Here is a 21,601-nt window from a genome sequence, read left to right on the forward strand (position 1 = left end):
GAGTGCTTTCAATAAGTAGTCATGACTTTGACAGTAACAGATGTCATTAGATCATGTAGCGTTTCTCCCTGCCATATTCTGTGATTCCATAGTTGTGGAATATTTTGCAGAAATGCCCACTTGGTGCAGAAATGTAGCTATCTTGCAGAAAACCACATTTTGTGCTGAACATGTGCAGAATTTTGCATTTATCTGCTGCAGAGTTTGTCAAGTACACTTCAATATGTTATTCGAAAGCTGATTTTAAGCATGTAAACAGATATTTATTTTGTGTTGACTTTTGTATCATTGCTTACCGAAAGTGCATGTCTGTATGCTTACACTTGTGGTCTGATTCACTTCAATAAGCTATTTTAGCTGTGGGTAAGTTTTTCATGAAGATGCCTGTCACAATTCAAACGGGTGCAAAACTACGAAATTAAAAAACAACTAAGCTTTAAAGTTCATGAAATTATGTGCAGAATTTACAAAATTTGATCACAGAAATATTATTGTGACTGCAGGATACAGTGGGACTAATAGATTTCAGGTATGTTTCAAGAAAAGGAAAGAAAATTGGTGTTTTTGATTCTGTACGGTCTTCTACATGATGATTAATTGATTGACAGTTGATGGTGTGGATCCAAACTATCAGTACGAGGAGTACGACGACGAAACTGCGCTACACGGGGCAGCTGCTAGTGGTCATCTGGCCATTGTCCACATCCTTATCCAGGCAGGAGCAGCTAATCACATGAAGGACAAGACACTGAAGACACCCCTCATGATGGCGGCGGAGCACAATAAACCTAATGTTGTACAGTACCTCATGAAGGTCGGAGCCAGGGTGGATGACAGGGTACGTACAATACCAGTGTTTTAAATCATCTTATTAATTGTAAAGTGTGCATGCTAGCTACTTAGATTTAACTACTATGGAATGCAGTGTTTTCCTCAAGACCGACTCTACTCAGAGATCATGTTCAGGTGAACACATTGTGCTTGAGTTGGTTGTCTCTGAAGTTTATACAGCCTGTAATTTCAGTGTTAGTTTGACCACCATGTTCAATATTCAATTACATCAATCACTGTAATATCTGGTCTGGGTCTGATGTTTGTTTTGACATGTTGTGACATGTGTACATGTGTTTGTGGGGGAGGTTCTAATGTTTGTTGTGACTGACCATAGTACATGTGTCTGTGGGGGAGGTTCTAATGTTTGTTGCGACTGACCATAGTACATGTGTCTGTTGGGGAGGTTCTAATGTTTGTTGTGACTGACCATAGTACATGTGTCTGTGGGGAAGTTTTAATGTTTGTTGTGACTGACCATAGTACATGTGTCTGTGGGGGAGGTTCTAATGTTTGTTGTGACTGACCATGATAGTACATGTGTCTGTGGGGGAGGTTCTAATGTTTGTTGTGACTGACCATAGTACATGTGTCTGTGGGGGAGGTTCTAATGTTTGTTGCGACTGACCATAGTACATGTGTCTGTGGGGAAGTTTTAATGTTTGTTGTGACTGACCATAGTACATGTGTCTGTGGGGAAGTTCTAATGTTTGTTGTGACTGACCATAGTACATGTGTCTGTGGGGGAGGTTCTAATGTTTGTTGTGACTGACCATAGTACATGTGTCTGTGGGGGAGGTTCTAATGTTTGTTGTGACTGACCATAGTACATGTGTCTGTGGGGGAGGTTCTAATGTTTGTTGCGACTGACCATAGTACATGTGTCTGTTGGGGAGGTTCTAATGTTTGTTGTGACTGACCATAGTACATGTGTCTGTGGGGAAGTTTTAATGTTTGTTGTGACTGACCATAGTACATGTGTCTGTGGGGAAGTTCTAATGTTTGTTGTGACTGACCATAGTACATGTGTCTGTGGGGGAGGTTCTAATGTTTGTTGTGACTGACCATAGTACATGTGTCTGTGGGGGAGGTTCTAATGTTTGTTGTGACTGACCAGTGTACATGTGTCTGTTGGGGAGGTTCTAATGTTTGTTGTGACGGACCATTGTACATGTGTCTGCAGGGAGAGGATGGCATGACCTGCATCCACTATGCGGCCAAGGCTGGACACACTGAGGTCATCAAACTACTGCTGGAGAGTGGCAAGATTGGACCTAACACACAGGTCAGTGCACATACTGTCAAATTTGCCTTTAGAATTGTTGTCTTGTTGCATTGATTTTTTTTAAAGACAAGATCCCAACAGCAGCTGGTTTTAGTTGCTGCAGTGTTCATGCTAGTTTGCTGAAGAGCATACAGGGTTCATGTTCGAAAGGGATGCATCTTTCTTGAAAAAAATATGTCACAAATGTAGTATAGTTGTGTATTTATCATATCAATGCATCCAAAATTATGTTGACTGTTTTTTCTGATATAACTTGACCCATTGGTAAAAACAGATTTTGGAAACTTTTGTAAGGGAGTCAGTCAAACAGCTTACCTCAAGTGTCAGTGAATCAGCTGCTGGGAACCCAAGCCCCTCACAGCAATACCCTGTTCCCAGCGCTACTTACTGGGACTGTTATGAAGGTGTCAGGCATTGCAATGAAGCAGGTGTGTGATGTACCACATTAGGGCTGGAACTATTCCAAATATACTACCTGGGTACCCACCACCCTATTACCCAACCCTACCTGGGTACCCTCTGTAGATATTTAGACATAGGTACAAACTGTACGATTTGGAAAAGTTTGACCGTAGCCCTGGAAAAATGTATTTAGATACATGTGTAAAATGATCTGGTCATGCATACACTGAAGTTTACTGCATGAAGTTTTATCATTATTCAAACATATAAAAGTAAGAAGAAATAGGTGCATTGTCAGAAAGAAATGATAACATTAGTGACTTACAGTGTAACCATAGAGTTTTAGATAATTTTTGTCATTAAACAATATGTATCACATGACTAACCACGGGTCCGAGTAGTCCTGTGGGTACCCGGGTCCTACTTAGGACCCACCCGACCCGAGTACCCGAGTAACCCGTCCCAGCCCTATACCATATGTACACTGCTCACTCCTGATGTAAGCACACTGGGAAAACATGTTCCCATGTAGGTAAGTGAGATGTCTTGCTCCCTACTGAATGTTTCTAAATGCTTGCTGGATTGGTCTCTTCTCCCGTACAGCTTCCCAGTATTGAGTGATCCCTGACTTTGTTTGTGTAGGATGACGGCGGGTGGACACCCATCATCTGGGCAGCAGAGTCACAGCTCACTTCCACTGTCCGATTCCTCATCTCACAGGGAGCAGACCCAACCATGAAGGACAATGTAAGTTTCGAATGTGGACCAACATGATGTTTTGCCATCTGTGACTTTAGACAGGAACCTGAGTCTAGTGTAGTTTATTTGGGGCTAGTAAACTTGCTTTGGGGCAAACTCTAGATTGAGAAGGACAATTTAAAGCTGATGGTTTGGAGTTCAGACAGCTTCTGTATTGCCCCTTAATACAGAACATTGAGAGATTCTTGTGATTTTATTTTTACTTAAGAGACCTGTGTGTCAGTGTTCCCCATATCACTGGGCTGTTTGGCTCACTCTGGAGACACCATATTTTGTAGAAGTTTAGTACCTAGTAGTTCATGATGTATAGTATTGATGACCTGGGCTTGCTTTGGTTCTCGTTATATTATTTCTTTGAGTGGCATTTAGAAGATGAACCTTCACCTGATGTGGACTGTTGGCAGGAGGAGAACACAGGCCTCCACTGGGCAGCCTATGCTGGCAGTGTTGCCATCACAGAGATGTTCTTGGATTCAGGATGCGAGTTTGACACCCCCAATGAACATGGAGATCGACCATTGTAAGTGAAGTTGATAGAACTCACCACTCATTACTCATTCTACAGTGAATGTCTTATTGGCTGATTGCTGTCCATATCCTTGTTGTTTAACTGCTAAGAATCTGTCAAGCATGGATTCCACTTGTATTGCCAACCAATATTATATTGATGTGATGATCCAAATAATTGTGCATTTCTTCTTTTTTGATATGATCACTTAATACAAACAGTCTTGCTTCTTTTGCAGACATATAGCAGCCCGACAGAACCACTATGAGAGTGTTGTGTAAGTACTCACTGTTAATGTCTGTGTCTGTGAGGCACTGTTTAATATATGATAGCCTGTATGCAGCTTGTTCATAGTGAAATAGAGTGTTGATTAATTCCACCTGGAAGAAGTTCATTAAAAAAAGGTGACCCCACTGGTCAAGTCATCTACCTCACACTAAACAGTCTGGATTGTGGACAGATTTGGATCAACATTGTTTCGACAGTCATATGAACATTGCTCAGGTTCCATAGCTATCTTAATCTGTTGATATGGAGGAGGTCTGATGGTAACTTGGTGATAATTAACATGATCATGGTGTGGTTGAACTAATGATGACTTTCAAAATGAAGGCCAGTCAAAAGGTTCACATGTAATGGTCACCATACATATCTTCAGTTGACCACAAATCCTAAATCATTTCTGGTGTAATATTTTGTTTTGAAAAATAAACCGTGTTAATTTCATTGTTTTCAGGCTGCTGCTGGCCCGAGGTGCTGATGTAGAAGTGCGGAACAACAATAATGAAACTCCACTCACGGTATGTGTCATCCACCTGTGTCTGATGGAGGAGCAGGTGCTTGTGTGCTTTTGTTCAACAATGATTACTCTGTTCTTAATAAGTGAAAAACACACACACACATGCACACTCACACACACGCACGCACGCACGCACGCACACGCATGCACACACATGCACACACACTCGCACAAATACACACACACTTGCACATGCACACATGCACACACACACACACACTCAAACACTCACTCACTCAACCACTCAACCATTCACTCAACCACTCACTCAACCACTCACTCAACCACTCAAGCCCACCCAGTGTAAACAGAAGGAGATTCATCTTGTAAAGTTTTGAGGTTAAGTATTTTCACATCATAGCTGATGTATTCCTTGCGTTTGGCTGGAGTATGTCTCTTTGTGTTCAAAGCTCTGTGACATATCCACTTGTTTCCTGTATGTTTTCAGATAGGGATATTTTTTTTCCATGATGTATGTGTTTGTTTGCTGTTGTTTCAGTGTTGTCTGGATCAGACGAGTTCCACTTGGATGGCTCTCAAAGTAAACAAACAGCTCAAGGGATTTGCTGCTAAACTCACTCGACCAGAAAAGTTGCTTCATAGGTAAGACACAAGATTGGATATGCTTATCCATATTGAGAGTGTATTTATCAGTCATTGTTATGCTGTGATATCCTTGTACTGTGAACATCAGTCCTGGTCTGCTGTGAACGACCCACTGATTCCCCTTTCTCCTTGTCACAGAGACATCTCCTACGGGCGGGAAAAGAACCCCATTGCGTGTGTGAATGCTGCAGATGACGAACAGTTTCCAACGGACTACCTGTATGTTGCTGAGAATATAGAAACAAGTCCTCTCAACATCAACCGAGTCATCACCAGCCTGCAGGTACAGCCCTGTCACATGCCCTTTCACATGCCCCAGTAAACACCAACCACACCCATCTTAGTGAAAGTATTTTTTACACCTAAGTTGAGCTTAAATGGAATTTTCTGTCATTTGATATTTTCCCATTCATATGTGATTAGATTAACAGACTGTGTCACTGTGTATTAACTATCTTAATCTCTGTGAATAAAACTTTGGCATATATGACTCAAATACCATCAAACTTGTAAATCATCATGTCTAGTGATGTTTTATCGTAAATTTCATGTTTTCACTGCCAGGATCTTGTGTTCGAGACCCTGAATATTTAAGGACTTTATTTTGAAAAAAAATGGAAATGTAAACAAAACGTGCGGCAGACTTAATGATGATACAGGCTAGTGCCTGAGAACCAAGATTATTTTTTTTTTAGCCTAAGATAGTTAAGCTTTCAACTGTGGGTTGAATTTTCTAATTGATAACTTGTGAAAATTATTTTGCATGTATTATATCAGATTATGAAATAGTAGCATGCATTGCTAAACAGTCCTGCCTATTTTCTGTATCCCCCACGCTGTGTGTTTGTGTATATTACACCTGACGTGGGAGTGAGATGACATGGTGTGTTACAGAGCTGCCGGTGTAAAGATGACTGCTCCTCCCAGTTCTGTGTGTGTGCTAGAAGCAGTGTCAAGTGCTGGTTTGACAAGGTATAGTGACAGCATGTCTCACATGTATTCCACTGATTTAGATCATGGTAGATTAAGCTGTTGATAAGCTTCTGGTTATGACAGATGATTCTCTCTACAAGCCATAACGAGTTTTGATGTTGTTTTTTCCCCAATACTGACAACACCATGAGCATGTAACACCGGAAATACTATACCAACAAATCCGTACTAAAGTTCTCACACTGTATGGTTATTAACAATGTTCATTGTATATTTGCACTCATGTTTGTAATCTATTTTATCAGTTTTATTTAAAATTTCATTAAATATTGGTAACATTAACTTCAGCAAGATTGTGTGTGAACTGATTGGCAGATGGCACAATCTTACTGTTATTTAGAGCAACCACCATCAGATTATACTACTGACGCCTTGAAACAAAACTTTATTTGACAGGAAATGCCAAACTTTGACTTGTTACGAGTCATATTTGTTGTAGTTGGACCATTATCTGTGGACATAATGGAAACCTCAACATAAGAAATATCCAGCAATTGCGATCAGTGAGACCAAAGTGCTACATTTATGGCTAATATTATTGTAAAGATATATGGTAATAGCTGCAACAAAAATAGCATCTGATAAAATAATTGTTTCAGATACAATCCTTCTGACCATTGCATCAAAGTCCTTTGAAGTTATATTATTGTGTAATTTTTTACCAAATCACCTGTAGATTGGGGGGAAAAGTGTTACAATGTGATTATTTTCTGCTCACAATAATCTTTTTCTCCAAAATACTAAAATACTGAGTCCTCTACAGGGTTGTATGCATCATGCTTGGGTGCGCACTATACTCATGAAATAATAATAATAATAATCTGCTGCTCAGGACCAGTCTGTTCCCACTCGAAACCATCAACATGATCAATGTGTGATTTTGCATCAAAATGTGAATATGAAATGTAGATTATGTAATGAATTTAATGAGACTGTCCAACACATTGTGAGTGGATGCCCAGCTTTGGCACAAATAAGAGTATCTTAAATGACATGATGGTGTAGCTCAATCATTTTATTACCGTCTTCGCCATGCTTGTGGATTTGACACAGAGGTCCACCCATGGTATGACCCGGAATATGTGGAGGACGTCATGGAAAATGATAAATACAAAATTCTTTGGAATAGGCCCATTTACAGTCTAGGACGTATCTAGGCCAACAAACCTGATCTTGTCCTTTTTGATAAATCCAATGAAATCATTTATATCATTGAATTTTCTGTCCCCTTTGACACTAATGTGACAAGATTGAGGAAAAACATGGCAGTATGCGGACCTCGCTTTCGTAATCTGACAATCTGGGTAATGCAGAAGGATGCAGTGTTGGGGAGTCTTCACATTCTCTAAAAAGTTCTGGGTGGGTTTGACTAGGCAGCGCTTCCTGGGAGAAGTCCCATTCGCTGTCTGGGCTGCGTATAGAGGGGTGAAGGGCTTTGAGCTGATAATGAGCCTGACTGTGCCAGGATCACCCCAACCCTCTTTGCTGCATTTTTTATTTTAATCTGTAAATAATAATAGTAATAATAATAATAATGAGGCCAATTGTGTAATTGCTGTGTACAAACACACAGTTGAGAATTGTCAATATTGCTGAAATAAATGGGTCTTTAGTCGGGATGTCAGTTGTGTTAAGTGTGATGTTTGTTGCAGTTTGGTCATCTGACAACAGACTTCAACCTGGTGGAGCCCCCGCTGCTGTTTGAGTGCAACAAGGCCTGTCGGTGTTGGACCAACTGCAACAACCGGGTGGTACAAAATGGCATCACGTGAGTCCCCCATTAGCCAGCCACATGTCTGCTGCATGCTTGTAGCCTCCAAACTTACTAGAATCTGAATAGCGGAAATGATTTAGGAATACTAAATGTCTACAGTTACTGCTTAGTGAGTGCAATATAAAAACAAGAATGTCTGCTGCTAGATCATGGTAGATTAAGCTGTGGATGCTGCATTGAGTACTTCTGTTTCTGACTGGGGATTTCAGGTATTACAATTGTTGCTGTAGATGAGTATCTGCTTATTGGTTAGCCAAATTTTGAGAATTCTAGTGACAATGGACTTTGTAGAGGAAGTAGTTGAGGAAGCTGCTGCTTGTATGTGACCAATGATGACCAACACTGCGCAAAATTTAAGAGGTTGTCATATCAGGATCCCGAGACAATGTCTTGTGTTGAGCCTGGTAGTGACCGACTTCAGTGTTAACTACAGTGATCTGAGGGCATACAGCACAATGTGATCTAGCTGACATATCTTGGTATGTTGGATAGCAGTTGTGTTAAGTGTAACAAGGCTGGTGATTGTTAGACTAACTGTAACAACCATGTGAGTCCAAACCATGCATGGTTACAGCCTAGAAAGTTACTAGATTCTGAATAGCACACCTGGTTTATGAATACTAAATACTTAATGTTGAAAGCACTTAAAATATGAAGTTGTCAGCTAAGCATTTATTTCATAAACCCTGCATAGCAAAGTTCTGGCTTGCTTAGGATGTCATGTTGGTATGAACCACATAGCGAAGTTCATGAATGTATTTAAGTGCCTCATGTTCATGCACCAACTAACTGAGTTGTTTTGTTTCCAGTTGCCGACTTCAACTTGTGAGGACCAATGGGCGGGGCTGGGGGGTGAAAACTCTCACCGATATTCCTCAGGGAACTTTTATCTGCGAGTAAGTCCTGTGGATTCTATTAGTAGTCTTATCATTAGAGAAAATAATATCTTACTGCCATTGTGTTGAAACAGTGTGCATACAGGTTGTCTCCCTTTGCTATTGCGAGTGTTGTTGATTGACTCATCTTTCTTGTATCTTACAGATACATCGGTGAACTCATCTCAGACTCTGAGGCGGACAGGAGGGAAGATGACTCGTATTTGTTCGACCTAGATAACAAGGTAGGTTACTCAGTCAGGGTGACGAGAGACCTGCTTCAGTCCCAGCCCTGCTTCAGTCACTCCCTGTGCGATGCTGGGACAATCTGCTACAGTTTTTGAAAATTGATCATGAGTCCAGGGGTCCTTGTCCTAACCCTGATATTAAAAGTTAAAGATTTAAGGGCTCCCTTCATTCAAATACCATAGAAGACCTCAAGGCCCCCAGAATAGCCTGCAGGACTTGCTACATATAGTAAAAGTGAGCTCAGTGATATGTGCACATTGTCAGCTCTTATCTACTGATTACTATGAAGCTATTTCAATGGTATCATAATCGCAAACGTGACCTGTATTGATGAAATACCGAATTTTTGTTTGAATAAGGCTGGAAGGATGTGGGAAGTATAATTGATTATTATAGCTAAAATGGATAGAATTATCATTAAACCGCCCGCACGTTATCAGAAATGAGCGGGCAACTGTAACTTGATAATGCCCTCATATTGCTTGCTGACGGGCCATTATCAAGCCCGTTGTTAGGTGAGAGAAAATCACGTAGCGTATTATAGTGACGTTAGCTGGTTTGTTCTATGACATTTCCATATTTGTAAAATATGGTCAGTGACATTCGTGTTGATTGCTGTAAATGTTTCAAAACAGATGTTGTTGTTTCTTTTTATTTGATAACAAATTCCATCCATTTTAGTATAATAAGGGTAACGCTCTTTTTCATGGCATTATCATTTGCAGAAGCCTTTGGTCTTTTCAACTGCCCTCTTTCGTCGGACAGTTAATAGAAAACCTCGGGCTTCTGCAAATGATAATGCCCTGAAAAAGAGCGTTACCCTTATATTATCACATGGCAGTTAATAAACAGTCATTGACCACCAAATCCGATAAGGACAAATGCCAAACCAGCTATTCAGGGTATCCGCCCAAACAATTATGTAATGTACTGGTGCAGTTATCTAGGTAATATTTGATGTTTTATCCATGTTACAATTGATGTTAGTGTGATATCATTTGAAGGAGTTTGTTTATATTGAAGGATATTTTAACATGAACAATTGGTAAATTCTGTAACAAGCATTAGTTCTTTGAACACATAACCTCTATTACATCTCAACCTTAAATCCTGTGCTTTGGCTGTTGTACATTATGAAATCTTCAGATTTTTCAACAGACGTCTTCTTCACTGCCAGCAGTCCAATGAGTCTACAGGAAGATTGTATCTCCCTAACCAAGGCATCTGCTGATGTGCGAGGGTGGAAAACGTCACTTCTTTTCTGTGTGTGCTAAGATAAACAAGGAAATGTTTTCCCTGTATGTTTGCACACGATAGTTTGTTTTTTCTCACTGTAACTCCTATTTATTATATGCTTATTAAGAAAGGATTTTTCATGTAATTATATAGTTTGGAATGTATGGTCGGACATGGATTCCCCTGTATTCTGTCAGGATTGTGGCATTGCCCAGGTTCCTCATGACCCTCTCCCTCACTGCTACAGGTGCGGGGATGTGTTGTGCACTCCAGATTCTAAATGTCACTTTTGTGATCCGCTCACAGCTTCAGAGTTCCTGACATTAATGGACATTTTGCCAGTTTCATCGTCCAAAAAAATCAAGATCTAAGAAAGCAAGTCATATGAAGGTAAGGTGATGCATGGTGGTGGAGTTATAGAAGAATCTAAAACCATGTCTCATCGGGGCAAGAAGATAATGAATCATAGGGAGTTTGCTGAGCAATCTCATCCTACTGTACACCCTCCTAAGGAAAGGGTGATTAGCTCTGGGGTCCTGACGCTCCAATCTCACATGAGCTCTCCAGGCTAGGAGGCTGAAATTATGGCTGCCTCTGTGTCTATCCTGAACCGACCAGTCCCCTTCAATATGGAACACTCTCTTTCAGATTAAATCCTCCTTGGGGCACTTATTGCATTTTCCTTGCTCAAGAAAATCTACATGACATAGTTGTAACCATTTTCCTTAATAAAAAATGTTACCACACAAAAAACATTGTTTTTGTATGATATACGACCACCCTTACAAGGCCTCACCGTCCACGGTGCGTCACGCCAGGGGAAGCAACTCTCACCCAAATCACTTTCCTTTATGTCATACAACTGACAAGACGTTTCGATTTTTCAAGAAAGTTTCAACAACGAAATCGTTCACTGAGACACCATGACTGACCAAACTGTATGTATAGTACATTTCTTTCCTTGCAAAGGCGTAATACCTCGCTTTGTAAAGTTATAGTGTTGTAATTCTAATAGAAGAAACGCAAATGGCCGTAATGGCGTCCATTGTGTGGTTCCACTGTCTGACACATGTAACACCAAGGCCATCAAAACGGCTTGGGTTTTTGTTATATCATACAGAATTGAGCTGCAGGTTTTCCTTTACATAAACCCAAGGTGGTGTGCTAGATTAAAACTACACTTACCTTTTACGGGTTTTTACACCTTAGCGCGTAACACGCCCCCTTGGTGTTAAAAAATTAAACTACGAACATTGGCTATTGGTATCGCGTTACAAATCGCATTGTACATTACGCCTTTGCTTCTGTTTTCACAATTTTGCATGTATCTTTCCGATCTTTGATATTGCATTGATATCCTATTTCCCACCCCCAACCCAACTCAGAAGTTACGGTCTTTTTACAGACCTTCAAACTTTGTTCGGAATGTGGGTTAAACTTCCCAGCACAGGACCAGCATGCAAGCTGCCTGAAGTATTTGGTTGAAAAGGAGCATGATGATCAGTCATGCCCCATCTGCCGGGCGTTTACCCCGAAAACTATGAAGCAGCGCCATGCCGACATCATCCATTATAAGACTACTTGAGGCGGGGGTGGACATACACTCTAAGAAGGCCATTTACCCCCCCTACCCCCTCTAAAAAGGGTAAAAACAAGGCTAAATCTAGGCCTTCCGCAACAGTCTCCTCCGAGACCAGGCTGCGGCTCTGGATCGAGGTCGCTCCCCAGCGGAGGGGTGGCGGGCGCTGGCCCGTTCACTGGATTTGGGTGAGAGTTGCCATGGAGGGTGAGGTCTTGTAAGGGTGGTCGTATATCATACTAAAACAAAGTTTTTTGTGTGGTAACATTTAAGGAAAATGGTTACAACTATGTCATATAGATTTTCTTGAGCAAGGAAAATTCAATTAGTGCCCCAAGAAGGATTTCATCAGAGAATTCATAACCTTTACAGGTTTGTAAAAGTTTTTCCAAGCACAGTCTGAGGTTATGGAATCAGTCATCACCTCTTCTATGACTGATTTTCTTGATCATCGTTTGTGTTCTATGGAACAACGCATCTCAGCTTGGGTCGAGATAGACCTGCCTTTCTTCCTTCTGTGGATATGAATGAGAAACCAGCATGTAATAGTTACCAAGTGATAACTGATGAACATGACATTCCTTCAAAGCGTGCATCTGACAACAGAGCTCATATCACAAGTTACACAGTGTAATGAGAGTAGAGACAGTGAGTTACCCAGGGCCTTGCGTCAGGATGATTCAAGATTCACTGCTAGTTCTCATGCAACTGAGACTACCAGGAGACGCCAGCCTACTGCTACTTTTTCATGTGACAGTCTGTATTTAGCATTCAGCTCAGACGACTCTCACTCTTTGGAGGATTACCGTAATATGGCGCCACACCAGCCAGGCTGGACTCAAGCCATATTGCAGGGACTGGACACACCCAACTGATCATGGCTTAGTTCCCTCACACACCTTGTGGAAGGTTACTTTGGGTTACAATTCAGTCGATATTTCTTCTGCACAGGTTGGGGTGCTCACATGGATGGAACAACAGTCCAAGGAGGATGGTCAGAGGCAGACAGGACACTCCACATCAGCTGTCTCAAGATGAAGGCCATGTATCAAACAGTTAAAGCATGGAGTTACCAGCTACACGGACAACACCTATATACAGAGGCAGGGTGGAACGAATAGGCAGGGTGGAAGAATTTACTAAAGGAAAATACACTTTGTTCTGATTGGCAGACAGATACCAATTGGAAGCTTGCCACATACTGGGGGAATTCAATATTTCAGTTGATTGCTTTTCCCAGAGGAATAAGATAATTCCAACAGAATAGTCTCTTCATCCCAAAGTGTTCCAGTGGTTAACAGCGACATTGGACACTCCTCATCTTGATCTCTGCAACCTTTCTGAACAACAAACTTTCTGTACATTTCTGCCAAGTTCCAGATCCACTAGCTCTACATTGACACCCTACCTCTGAAACTTTTGTAGCATCACCATCTTCTGTGTAACCCAATCCAATATATTGCTTGGCAGCCTCCTCTGTTTCCGCCTACATGCTTGGAAACTATCTTATCAAAGATGCAGGCATCAGGTTTTTGCAAATCATCTTCTGAAGCATGCTCTTGGAGATCTTTATCATATGCATCTGTCAATGGCAGAGAGCTGGAGGCTTGGGAAATGTGAATTTAAGCATTGCTTTGGTAGGATTCCAGAGACTACAGCTGTACAAGGTAAGGTAGCCTCTTTGATCACATTGTCAGCCAGGGTGGGACAAAATCATAGGTTAACAGCTGGACTCACATTATATGGTCAAAGCTGAAGATGTCATCAGAGAACTGTAAGTGACGTAAGAAACAGGAGTTATGTCATCAGAACCGGAAATGTAGTGTCAAGGAAACAGAAGTGATGACAAAGTAACTGGAAGTGACAGCGTCCAAGTGGAAATGCGTCATCATAACAGGAAGTGACGTCATAACTTGACATGTCCACAGGATTACAGGAAGTTTTTGGATGCCAGATGCCACCATTCCCTCTGGTGAATTCTGGCTATGATGTAATAGAGGTTATGTATTTGAAGGAATTATCAAACACTAGATGATAATCTGAAGAATACTACCTCTGTTACATCAGTAGTAGTCCCTTTCACCTCCCCAATATATTGGCTATATAGGATGTTGGTTATCAGAAAGAAGTGATGTTTTCCTAATTTGTGCATGTGCAGATGCCTTAGTTTGGGGGATACTATCTTCCTGTTGACTTTTTGGATAGCTGGCAGTGAAGAGACAGCCAAAACACAGGATTTATGGCTATGATGTTATTGAGGTAGTATTCTTAGAATTGCTCAGTGATAGCTGTTGTTTAATGTTTGGTCTGCTTATCATGTTTATTAGATGTTTGCTATTAATAGATATCTTTAGCTGAATTTGTAGACACATTTCTCAGAATGATATAGTATCTGATTAGGTAGGTTGACAACTTTTGATTTTGGTTTATCAATCTGTAGACTAAAAGACAGAGATGGTGTATACACTGATGGTAATTGTCCACATTCCCTGTCCCAGGATGGTGAGACGTACTGTATCGATGCCCGGAAGTATGGAAACATCAGTCGCTTCATCAACCATCTGTGTGAGCCCAATGTAGTGCCAGTGAAGGTGTTTGTCGACCATCAAGACCTCCGCTTCCCACGCATCTGCTTCTTTTCATCCCGGGAGATCAAGGCTCATGAGGAACTCGGGTGAGTCCATGGGGGACACACTGGCTGTTACAGATGTTGTTAAATCATTTGTACTGGAGAGGGGTTTAGTATCAAGTCTGTTGGAGAGGGGTTTAGTATCAAGTCTGTTGGAGAGAGGGTGTAGTTTCATATCTGTTGGAGAGAGGGGTGTAGTTTCATGTCTGTTGGAGAGAGGGTGTAGTATCAAGTCAGCTGGAGAGTGGGGTGTAGTATCAAGTCTGCTGGAGAGAGGTGTGTAGTATCAAGTCTGTTGGAGAGAGGGGTGTAGTTTCATGTCTGTTGGAGAGAGGTGTGTAGTATCAAGTCTGCTGGAGAGTGGGGTGTAGTATCAAGTCAGCTGGAGAGTGGGGTGTAGTTTCATGTCTGTTGGAGAGAGGGTGTTTTTTCATGTCTGCAGGAGAGAGGGGTGTAGTATCAAGTCAGCTGGAGAGTGGGGTGTAGTATCAAGTCAGCTGGAGAGAGGGGTGTAGTTTCATGTCTGTTGGAGAGAGGATGTTTCTTCATGTCTGTTGGAGAGAGGTGTGTAGTATCAAGTTTGCTGGAGAGTGGGGTGTAGTATCAAGTCAGCTGGAGAGTGGGGTGTAGTTTCATGTCTGTTGGAGAGAGCTTGTAGTTTCATGTCTGTTGGAGAGAGGGGTGTAGTATCAAGTCTGCTGGAGAGATGGGGGTAGTTTCATGTCTGTTGGAGAGAGGAGTGTAGTTTCATGTCTGTTGGAGAGAGGGGTGTGGTTTCATGTCGGAGAGAAGGGTGTAGTTTCATGTCGGTTGGAGAGAGGGGTGTAGTTTCATGTCAGCTGGAGAGTGGGGTGTAGTATCAAGTCTGCTGGAGAGAGGTGTGTAGTATCAAGTCTGTTGGAGAGAGGAGTGTAGTTTCATGTCTGTTGGAGAGAGGTGTGTAGTATCAAGTCTGCTGGAGAGTGGGGTGTAGTATCAAGTCAGCTGGAGAGTGGGGTGTAGTTTCATGTCTGTTGGAGAGAGGGTGTTTTTTCATGTCTGCAGGAGAGAGGGGTGTAGTATCAAGTCAGCTGGAGAGTGGGGTGTAGTATCAAGTCAGCTGGAGAGTGGGGTGTAGTTTCATGTCTGTTGGAGAGAGCTTGTAGTTTCATGTCTGTTGGAGAGAGGGGTGTAGTATCAAGTCTGCTGGAGAGATGGGGGTAGTTTCATGTCTGTTGGAGAGAGGGGTGTAGTTTCATGTCTGTTGGAGAGAGGGGTGTGGTTTCATGTCGGAGAGAAGGGTGTAGTTTCATGTCGGTTGGAGAGAGGGGAGTAGTGTCAGTTCTGCTGGAGAGAGGGGTGTAGTTTCATGTCTATTGGAGAGAGGGGTGTAGTATTAAGTCTGAGAGAGGGGTGTAGTATCAAGTCTGCTGGAGAGAGGGGTGTAGTGTCATGTCTATTGGAGAGAGGGGTGTAGTTTCATGTCGGAGAGAGGGGTGTAGTGTCAAGTCTGCTGGAGAGAGGGGTGTAGTTTCAAGTCTGCTGGAGAGAGGGGTGTAGTTTCATGTTTATTGGAGAGAGGGGTATCATGGTTAGAAACTAACAGTTTTTGTCCACTATTCCTTATAATGATAACATATAGCAAAACCCATAAAATGGCTCAATTTCTACTAGTCCTTAGGATACATTAACTATTGGGCAGTTTTGTTTAGGACTACAGGACTAGTTCCAATTTCTAACGCTGGGGTATAGTATCAAGTCTGCTGGAGAGAGGGGTGTAGTTTCATGTCTGTTGGAGAGAGGGACGTAGTAGCAAGTCTGTTGGAGAATGGGGTGTAGTTTCATGTCTGTTGGAGAGAGGGGTGTAGTTTCATGTCTGTTGGAGAGAGGGGTGTAGTTTCATGTTTGTTGGAGAGAGGGGTGTAGTATCAAGTCTGTTGGAGAGAGGGTGTAGTTTCATGTCTGTTGGAGAGAGGGGTGTAGTTTCATGTCTGTTGGAGAGGGGTGTAGTTTCATGTCTGTTGGAGAGAGGGGTGTAGTTTCATGTCTGTTGGAGAGAAGGGTGTAGTTTCATGTCTGTTGGAGAGAGGTGTGTAGTATCAAGTCTGCTGGAGAGAGGGTGTAGTATCAAGTCTGTTGGATAGAGGGATGTAGTATCAAGTCTGTTGGAGAGAGGGGTGTAGTGTCAAGTCTGCTGGAGAGAGGAGTGTAGTTTCATGTCTGTTGGAGAGAGGGTGTAGTTTCATGTCTGTTGGAGAGAGGAGTGTAGTTTCATGTTTGTTGGAGAGAGGTGTGTAGTATCAAGTCTGTTGGAGAGAGGGGTGTAGTATCAAATCTGTTGGAGAGAGGGGTGTAGTATCAAATCTGCTGGAGAGAGGAGTGTAGTTTCATGTTTGTTAGAGAGAGGTGTGTAGTATCAAGTCTGTTGGAGAGAGGGGTGTAGTATCAAATCTGCTGGAGAGAGGAGTGTAGTTTCATGTCTGTTGGAGAGAGGGTGTAGTTTCATTTCTGTTGGAGAGAGGGTGTAGTTTCATGTCTGTTGGAGAGAGGAGTGTAGTTTCATGTCTGTTGGAGAGAGGTGTGTAGTATCAAGTCTGTTGGAGAGAGGAGTGTAGTTTCATGTCTGTTGGAGAGAGGAGTGTAGTTTCATGTTTGTTGGAGAGAGGTGTGTAGTATCAAGTCTGTTGGAGAGAGGGGTGTAGTATCAAATCTGTTGGAGAGAGGGGTGTAGTATCAAATCTGCTGGAGAGAGGAGTGTAGTTTCATGTTTGTTAGAGAGAGGTGTGTAGTATCAAGTCTGTTGGAGAGAGGGGTGTAGTATCAAATCTGCTGGAGAGAGGAGTGTAGTTTCATGTCTGTTGGAGAGAGGGTGTAGTTTCATTTCTGTTGGAGAGAGGGTGTAGTTTCATGTCTGTTGGAGAGAGGAGTGTAGTTTCATGTCTGTTGGAGAGAGGTGTGTAGTATCAAGTCTGTTGGAGAGAGGGGTGTAGTATCAAATCTGCTGGAGAGAGGAGTGTAGTTTCATGTCTGTTGGAGAGAGGTGTGTAGTATCAAGTCTGTTGGAGAGAGGGGTGGAGTATCAAGTCAGCTGGAGAGTGGGGTGTAGTTTCATGTGTGTTGGAGAGAGGGTGTAGTATTAAGTCTGAGAGATGGGTGTAGTGTCAGGTCTGCTGGAGAGAGAGGTGTAGTTTCAGGTCTGCTGGAGAGAGGGGTGTAGTGTCAAGTCTGCAGGAGAGAGGGGTGTAGTTTCATGTCTGTTGGAGAGAGGGGTGTAGTTTCATGTATGTTGGAGAGAGGTGTGTATTATCAGTTCTGCTGGAGAGAGGGGTGTAGTTTCATGTCTATTGGAGAGAGGGGTGTAGTATTAAGTCTGAGAGAGGGGTGTAGTATCAAGTCTGTTGGAGAGAGGGGTGTAGTGTCAGGTCTGCTGGAGAGAGAGGTGTAGTGTCAGGTCTGCTGGAGAGAGGGGTGTAGTATCAAGTCTGTTGGAGAGAGAGGTGTAGTGTCAGGTCTGCTGGAGAGAGGGGTGTAGTGTCAAGTCTGCAGGAGAGAGGGGTGTAGTTTCATGTCTGTTGGAGAGAGGTGTGTATTATCAGTTCTGCTGGAGAGAGGGGTGTAGTTTCATGTCTATTGGAGAGAGGGGTGTAGTATTAAGTCTGAGAGAGGGGTGTAGTATCAAGTCTGTTGGAGAGAGGGGTGTAGTGTCAGGTCTGCTGGAGAGAGGGGTGTAGTGTCAAGTCTGCAGGAGAGAGGGTGTAGTTTCATGTCTGTTGGAGAAAGGGGTGTAGTGTCAAGTCTGCAGGAGAGAGGGGTGTAGTTTCATGTCTGTTGGAGAGAGGGGTGTAGTGTCAAGTCTGCTGGAGAGAGGGGTGTAGTGTCAAGTCTGCTGGAGAGAGGGGTGTAGTGTCAAGTCTGCTGGAGAGAGGGGTGTAGTTTCATGTCTGTTGGAGAGAGGGGTGTAGTTTCATGTCTGTTGGAGAGAGGGGTGTAGTGTCAAGTCTGCTGGAGAGAGGGGTGTAGTGTCAAGTCTGCAGGAGAGAGGGGTGTAGTTTCATGTCTGTTGGAGAGAGGGGTGTAGTGTTATGTCTGTTGGAGAGAGGGGTGTAGTTTCATGTCTGTTGGAGAGAGGGTGTAGTTTCATGTCTGTTGGAGAGAGGGGTGTAGTGTCAAGTCTGTTGGTGAGGGGTGTAGTATCAAGTCTGTTGGATAGTGGGGGTGTAGTATCAAGTCTGTTGGTGAGGGGTGTAGTATCAAGTCTGTTGGTGAGGGGTGTAGTATCAAGTCTGTAGGAGAGAGGAGTGTAGTGTCAAGGTGTTGATATTCTTTCTTTTGGCAGGTGAATCACAAACTTAATCATTTGGGTGGGGGTTATTTCAGAGATCGATGATGGTGTAGAAACATATGGGCTGTAGGGCACTGTGAATGTTATGTTATTTATAGCCAAATGGAATAATATACCAGCAGGGAAAAAGTAATTGTACTTCATTTAAAGTGGTAAAATTGTTATGACATTATAATTAGTCATAAATGTTTTTTGTCATAAATTCAATGACAAACCCCGTACTTTGCGAAAGGACACAGTGACACCCTAAGAGAGTGGTGGTTTAACAACTCAATTTACAATGTCAATATCAAGTGTGACCACCATTTGTGTTGATATTAGCAAGACAGCGGCAGTGCATTGGAAACTCTAAATGACTGAAAAACGCCGGAGTGAAGTTATTCCAAATGTCAACCAATGATTGGCCCAACTGAGCTTGCATTACTGGCTGGTTCTTGTCCTGTCGTAGAGGTTGTTCAATCTCATCCCAGACATGTTCTATGGTGAAGAGGTCTGGTGAAACAGCAGGCCATGGCAGCACAGCTTGTAAACATTGATTTTCAGCAAGCACTGGCATTGCATAAGCCTTTGTTTATGGTTAAACGATAGTGTTTGTGAGCACATGATAGCAAAACAATGATAGTGTGCTCTTCACAAATGTGTGAGTATCATGCTGCCAACCAACACGCAAACATCCAAATGGTGGGCTGTGCATTAATTGGAAATTGTGAATTATTTTCTTAAAATGAAGATGTCTTCATAAATGAGTATTGAAAGATGCATTATTTAATTTCAGAATAAATCTATTTTTATTTGACCTAATATATGAAGCACAGTTACCGTATATGACCGCGGATAAGCCGACCCTGTAGATAAGCCGAGGTGTTATCTTGACCATTGAAATACGAAAAAAATTATATGACCTCAGATAAGCCGAACCAGAAAGTGAAAGGCAAAAAACACTGCGAAGTCGGACTGCAAGACATGTGCCAGTACTCGCAGATATTCAAAAATATAAGATGAAAAACTTTGTAATTATATTGAAAAAGTCATTATTATTTCTAATAAAGATTTAACAAACCAGTCATCCACTTTCATAATGTTGGAAGCTGTTTCTCTTGGGGTTTTTTAATCTCATAATAATCGTTATATGTTGCCATCAACAACGAAGCGCCATTTTGTGAATCAGTGTATATAGAATTATGAACCCGTGAGAAAATATATCAGCTAGAGCGAAGACTCGCAGTTTAAATTCAGCATCGTAAGCATGGCGTTTTCGTTTCAAACTCATGATGAGAATGTCAGTCAGTACTTACTTACTTACTTACTTTGGAGATTTAACGTGCCCTTTCCGACTGATGCGTTTTAGGGGTTGCTTATATAGAATTGGGGAATTTTGAGATTTGGAATAGATGACGATGGGATTAGGGAGGAGAACTAAGGGAGCGGGGTATGGTGGATGTTTGTTTATTTATGTGATTTTGATTTGGTAGGTTATTGTGTTTTTAGATGCGTTTTATTAGTTCCGTTTTTATTAAGAATACGCCTAAGGCCTTGAAGTTTTCTAGTTTATTTTGTGGGTTTAGTATTGCTTCTAGAGTGAGAGCCTTGTTTAGATTGAGGGTGGTTTGTAATGCGGTTCGATGTGTTAGGTAGTGTGTGCAGTGGATGAGTGCGTGTTCTGGGGTTTCTGGTTGTTTGCAGTGTGGGCACTTTCCTGTAGTGTGTTTTTTAATTTTTTTTAGATGGTTATTTAGGTTGGTGTGTCCTGTTTGGAGTTAAGTGATTACTCTGTCGATTTTTTTGGATGGATGGAGAATTTTTGGTTTGGTTTGCTGAGCACTTTTTTGATTTGGCTATTTGAGTTTAGATATAGGTTATGCCATTTTTTGGTGATTTTTTGCTTGTTTACACCAGAGACCATATAATAGAGGGACGGCCCTCTAGCCTATGCGCGAAACCATCAGTGCTACGGCTTGTACAGAGCAGCCTGTCCGGAAGCGAGCAGAAACGCGTTCACTGCAGTCATCGTTGTCGCATTTTTTTTCCCATGCAAAAGATATATTTTACAATACAAAATTACACTCATGTATTTCTTAACATTGTTAACATTACAACTGAGATTTGTTGGTGCCCTAAAGCATGTCGTTGTCACTGTATTTGATGACTGTGATCACGCTTCGTCTTTGTCCGAGAGAACAAAATGGCGCACATGTAAAATCGGCAAAAGTGCAGATTTTGATTTTCAATAACGGCCTCTAATTCGCGATGAAAGTCCTTGGTTACCGAGGTGTATAAAAAGGAAATATGTTAAAAATTGGCTTAGTGCCATTTACAAATTTAGGGCGGATGCGATATTTCAGATTTTGACTCCAGAAATTAGACTAAATCTGACTTTTCCCGAAATAATTACACCACAACTCTTAATTTTCGCATGCTTTCAGACGAATGTGTTCCTATCATCGGTCCTGAAATAAATAGTTTTACATTCATCACGATTTCCCCTTTGGCTTGGTACCAAAGTTATTTAGGTACGATCGGTAGTTTTTTTTGTATGATTTTTGGCGCAAGGCCATATTTTACGTCACATATTTTAAATTAAGTTACCATATAGCAGACGAAATAACATGCATTTTGTCTGTGATTATCATTCGCATATATCTTTTGAAACATTATACAAAGTGACTTATATTGTATTATATTAGAATTGTTTTTGTAAGACGCGTATTTTTTTTACCATTGCTTTCGCCCTATTTTCGTAAGTTTAACTTTGTTT

The 21,601-nt window shown here is 41.8% G+C and overlaps 1 protein-coding gene across 3 annotated transcripts in view; it reads left to right on the plus strand.

Annotated features, from left to right (window-relative positions):
• Window positions 1-21,601, plus strand: part of LOC139459487 (histone-lysine N-methyltransferase EHMT2-like) — a 91,010-nt gene that overhangs the window by 49,343 nt on the left and 20,066 nt on the right. For all 3 annotated transcript variants that reach the window (XM_071240934.1, XM_071240935.1, XM_071240936.1), the window contains 13 exons: window positions 609-838; window positions 2,015-2,116; window positions 3,161-3,265; window positions 3,682-3,797; window positions 4,024-4,062; window positions 4,522-4,585; window positions 5,084-5,187; window positions 5,329-5,473; window positions 6,085-6,162; window positions 7,836-7,951; window positions 8,767-8,853; window positions 8,999-9,077; window positions 14,395-14,570. In XM_071240934.1, coding sequence (XP_071097035.1) covers window positions 609-838; window positions 2,015-2,116; window positions 3,161-3,265; window positions 3,682-3,797; window positions 4,024-4,062; window positions 4,522-4,585; window positions 5,084-5,187; window positions 5,329-5,473; window positions 6,085-6,162; window positions 7,836-7,951; window positions 8,767-8,853; window positions 8,999-9,077; window positions 14,395-14,570 — 1,441 coding nt within the window. The remainder of the gene's footprint in view (window positions 1-608; window positions 839-2,014; window positions 2,117-3,160; window positions 3,266-3,681; window positions 3,798-4,023; window positions 4,063-4,521; window positions 4,586-5,083; window positions 5,188-5,328; window positions 5,474-6,084; window positions 6,163-7,835; window positions 7,952-8,766; window positions 8,854-8,998; window positions 9,078-14,394; window positions 14,571-21,601) is intronic.

Source organism: Haliotis cracherodii, unplaced genomic scaffold, assembly GCF_022045235.1.
Source record: "Haliotis cracherodii isolate W230 unplaced genomic scaffold, xgHalCrac1.p SCAF_13, whole genome shotgun sequence".
NCBI classification, from domain to species: Eukaryota; Metazoa; Mollusca; class Gastropoda; order Lepetellida; family Haliotidae; genus Haliotis; species Haliotis cracherodii.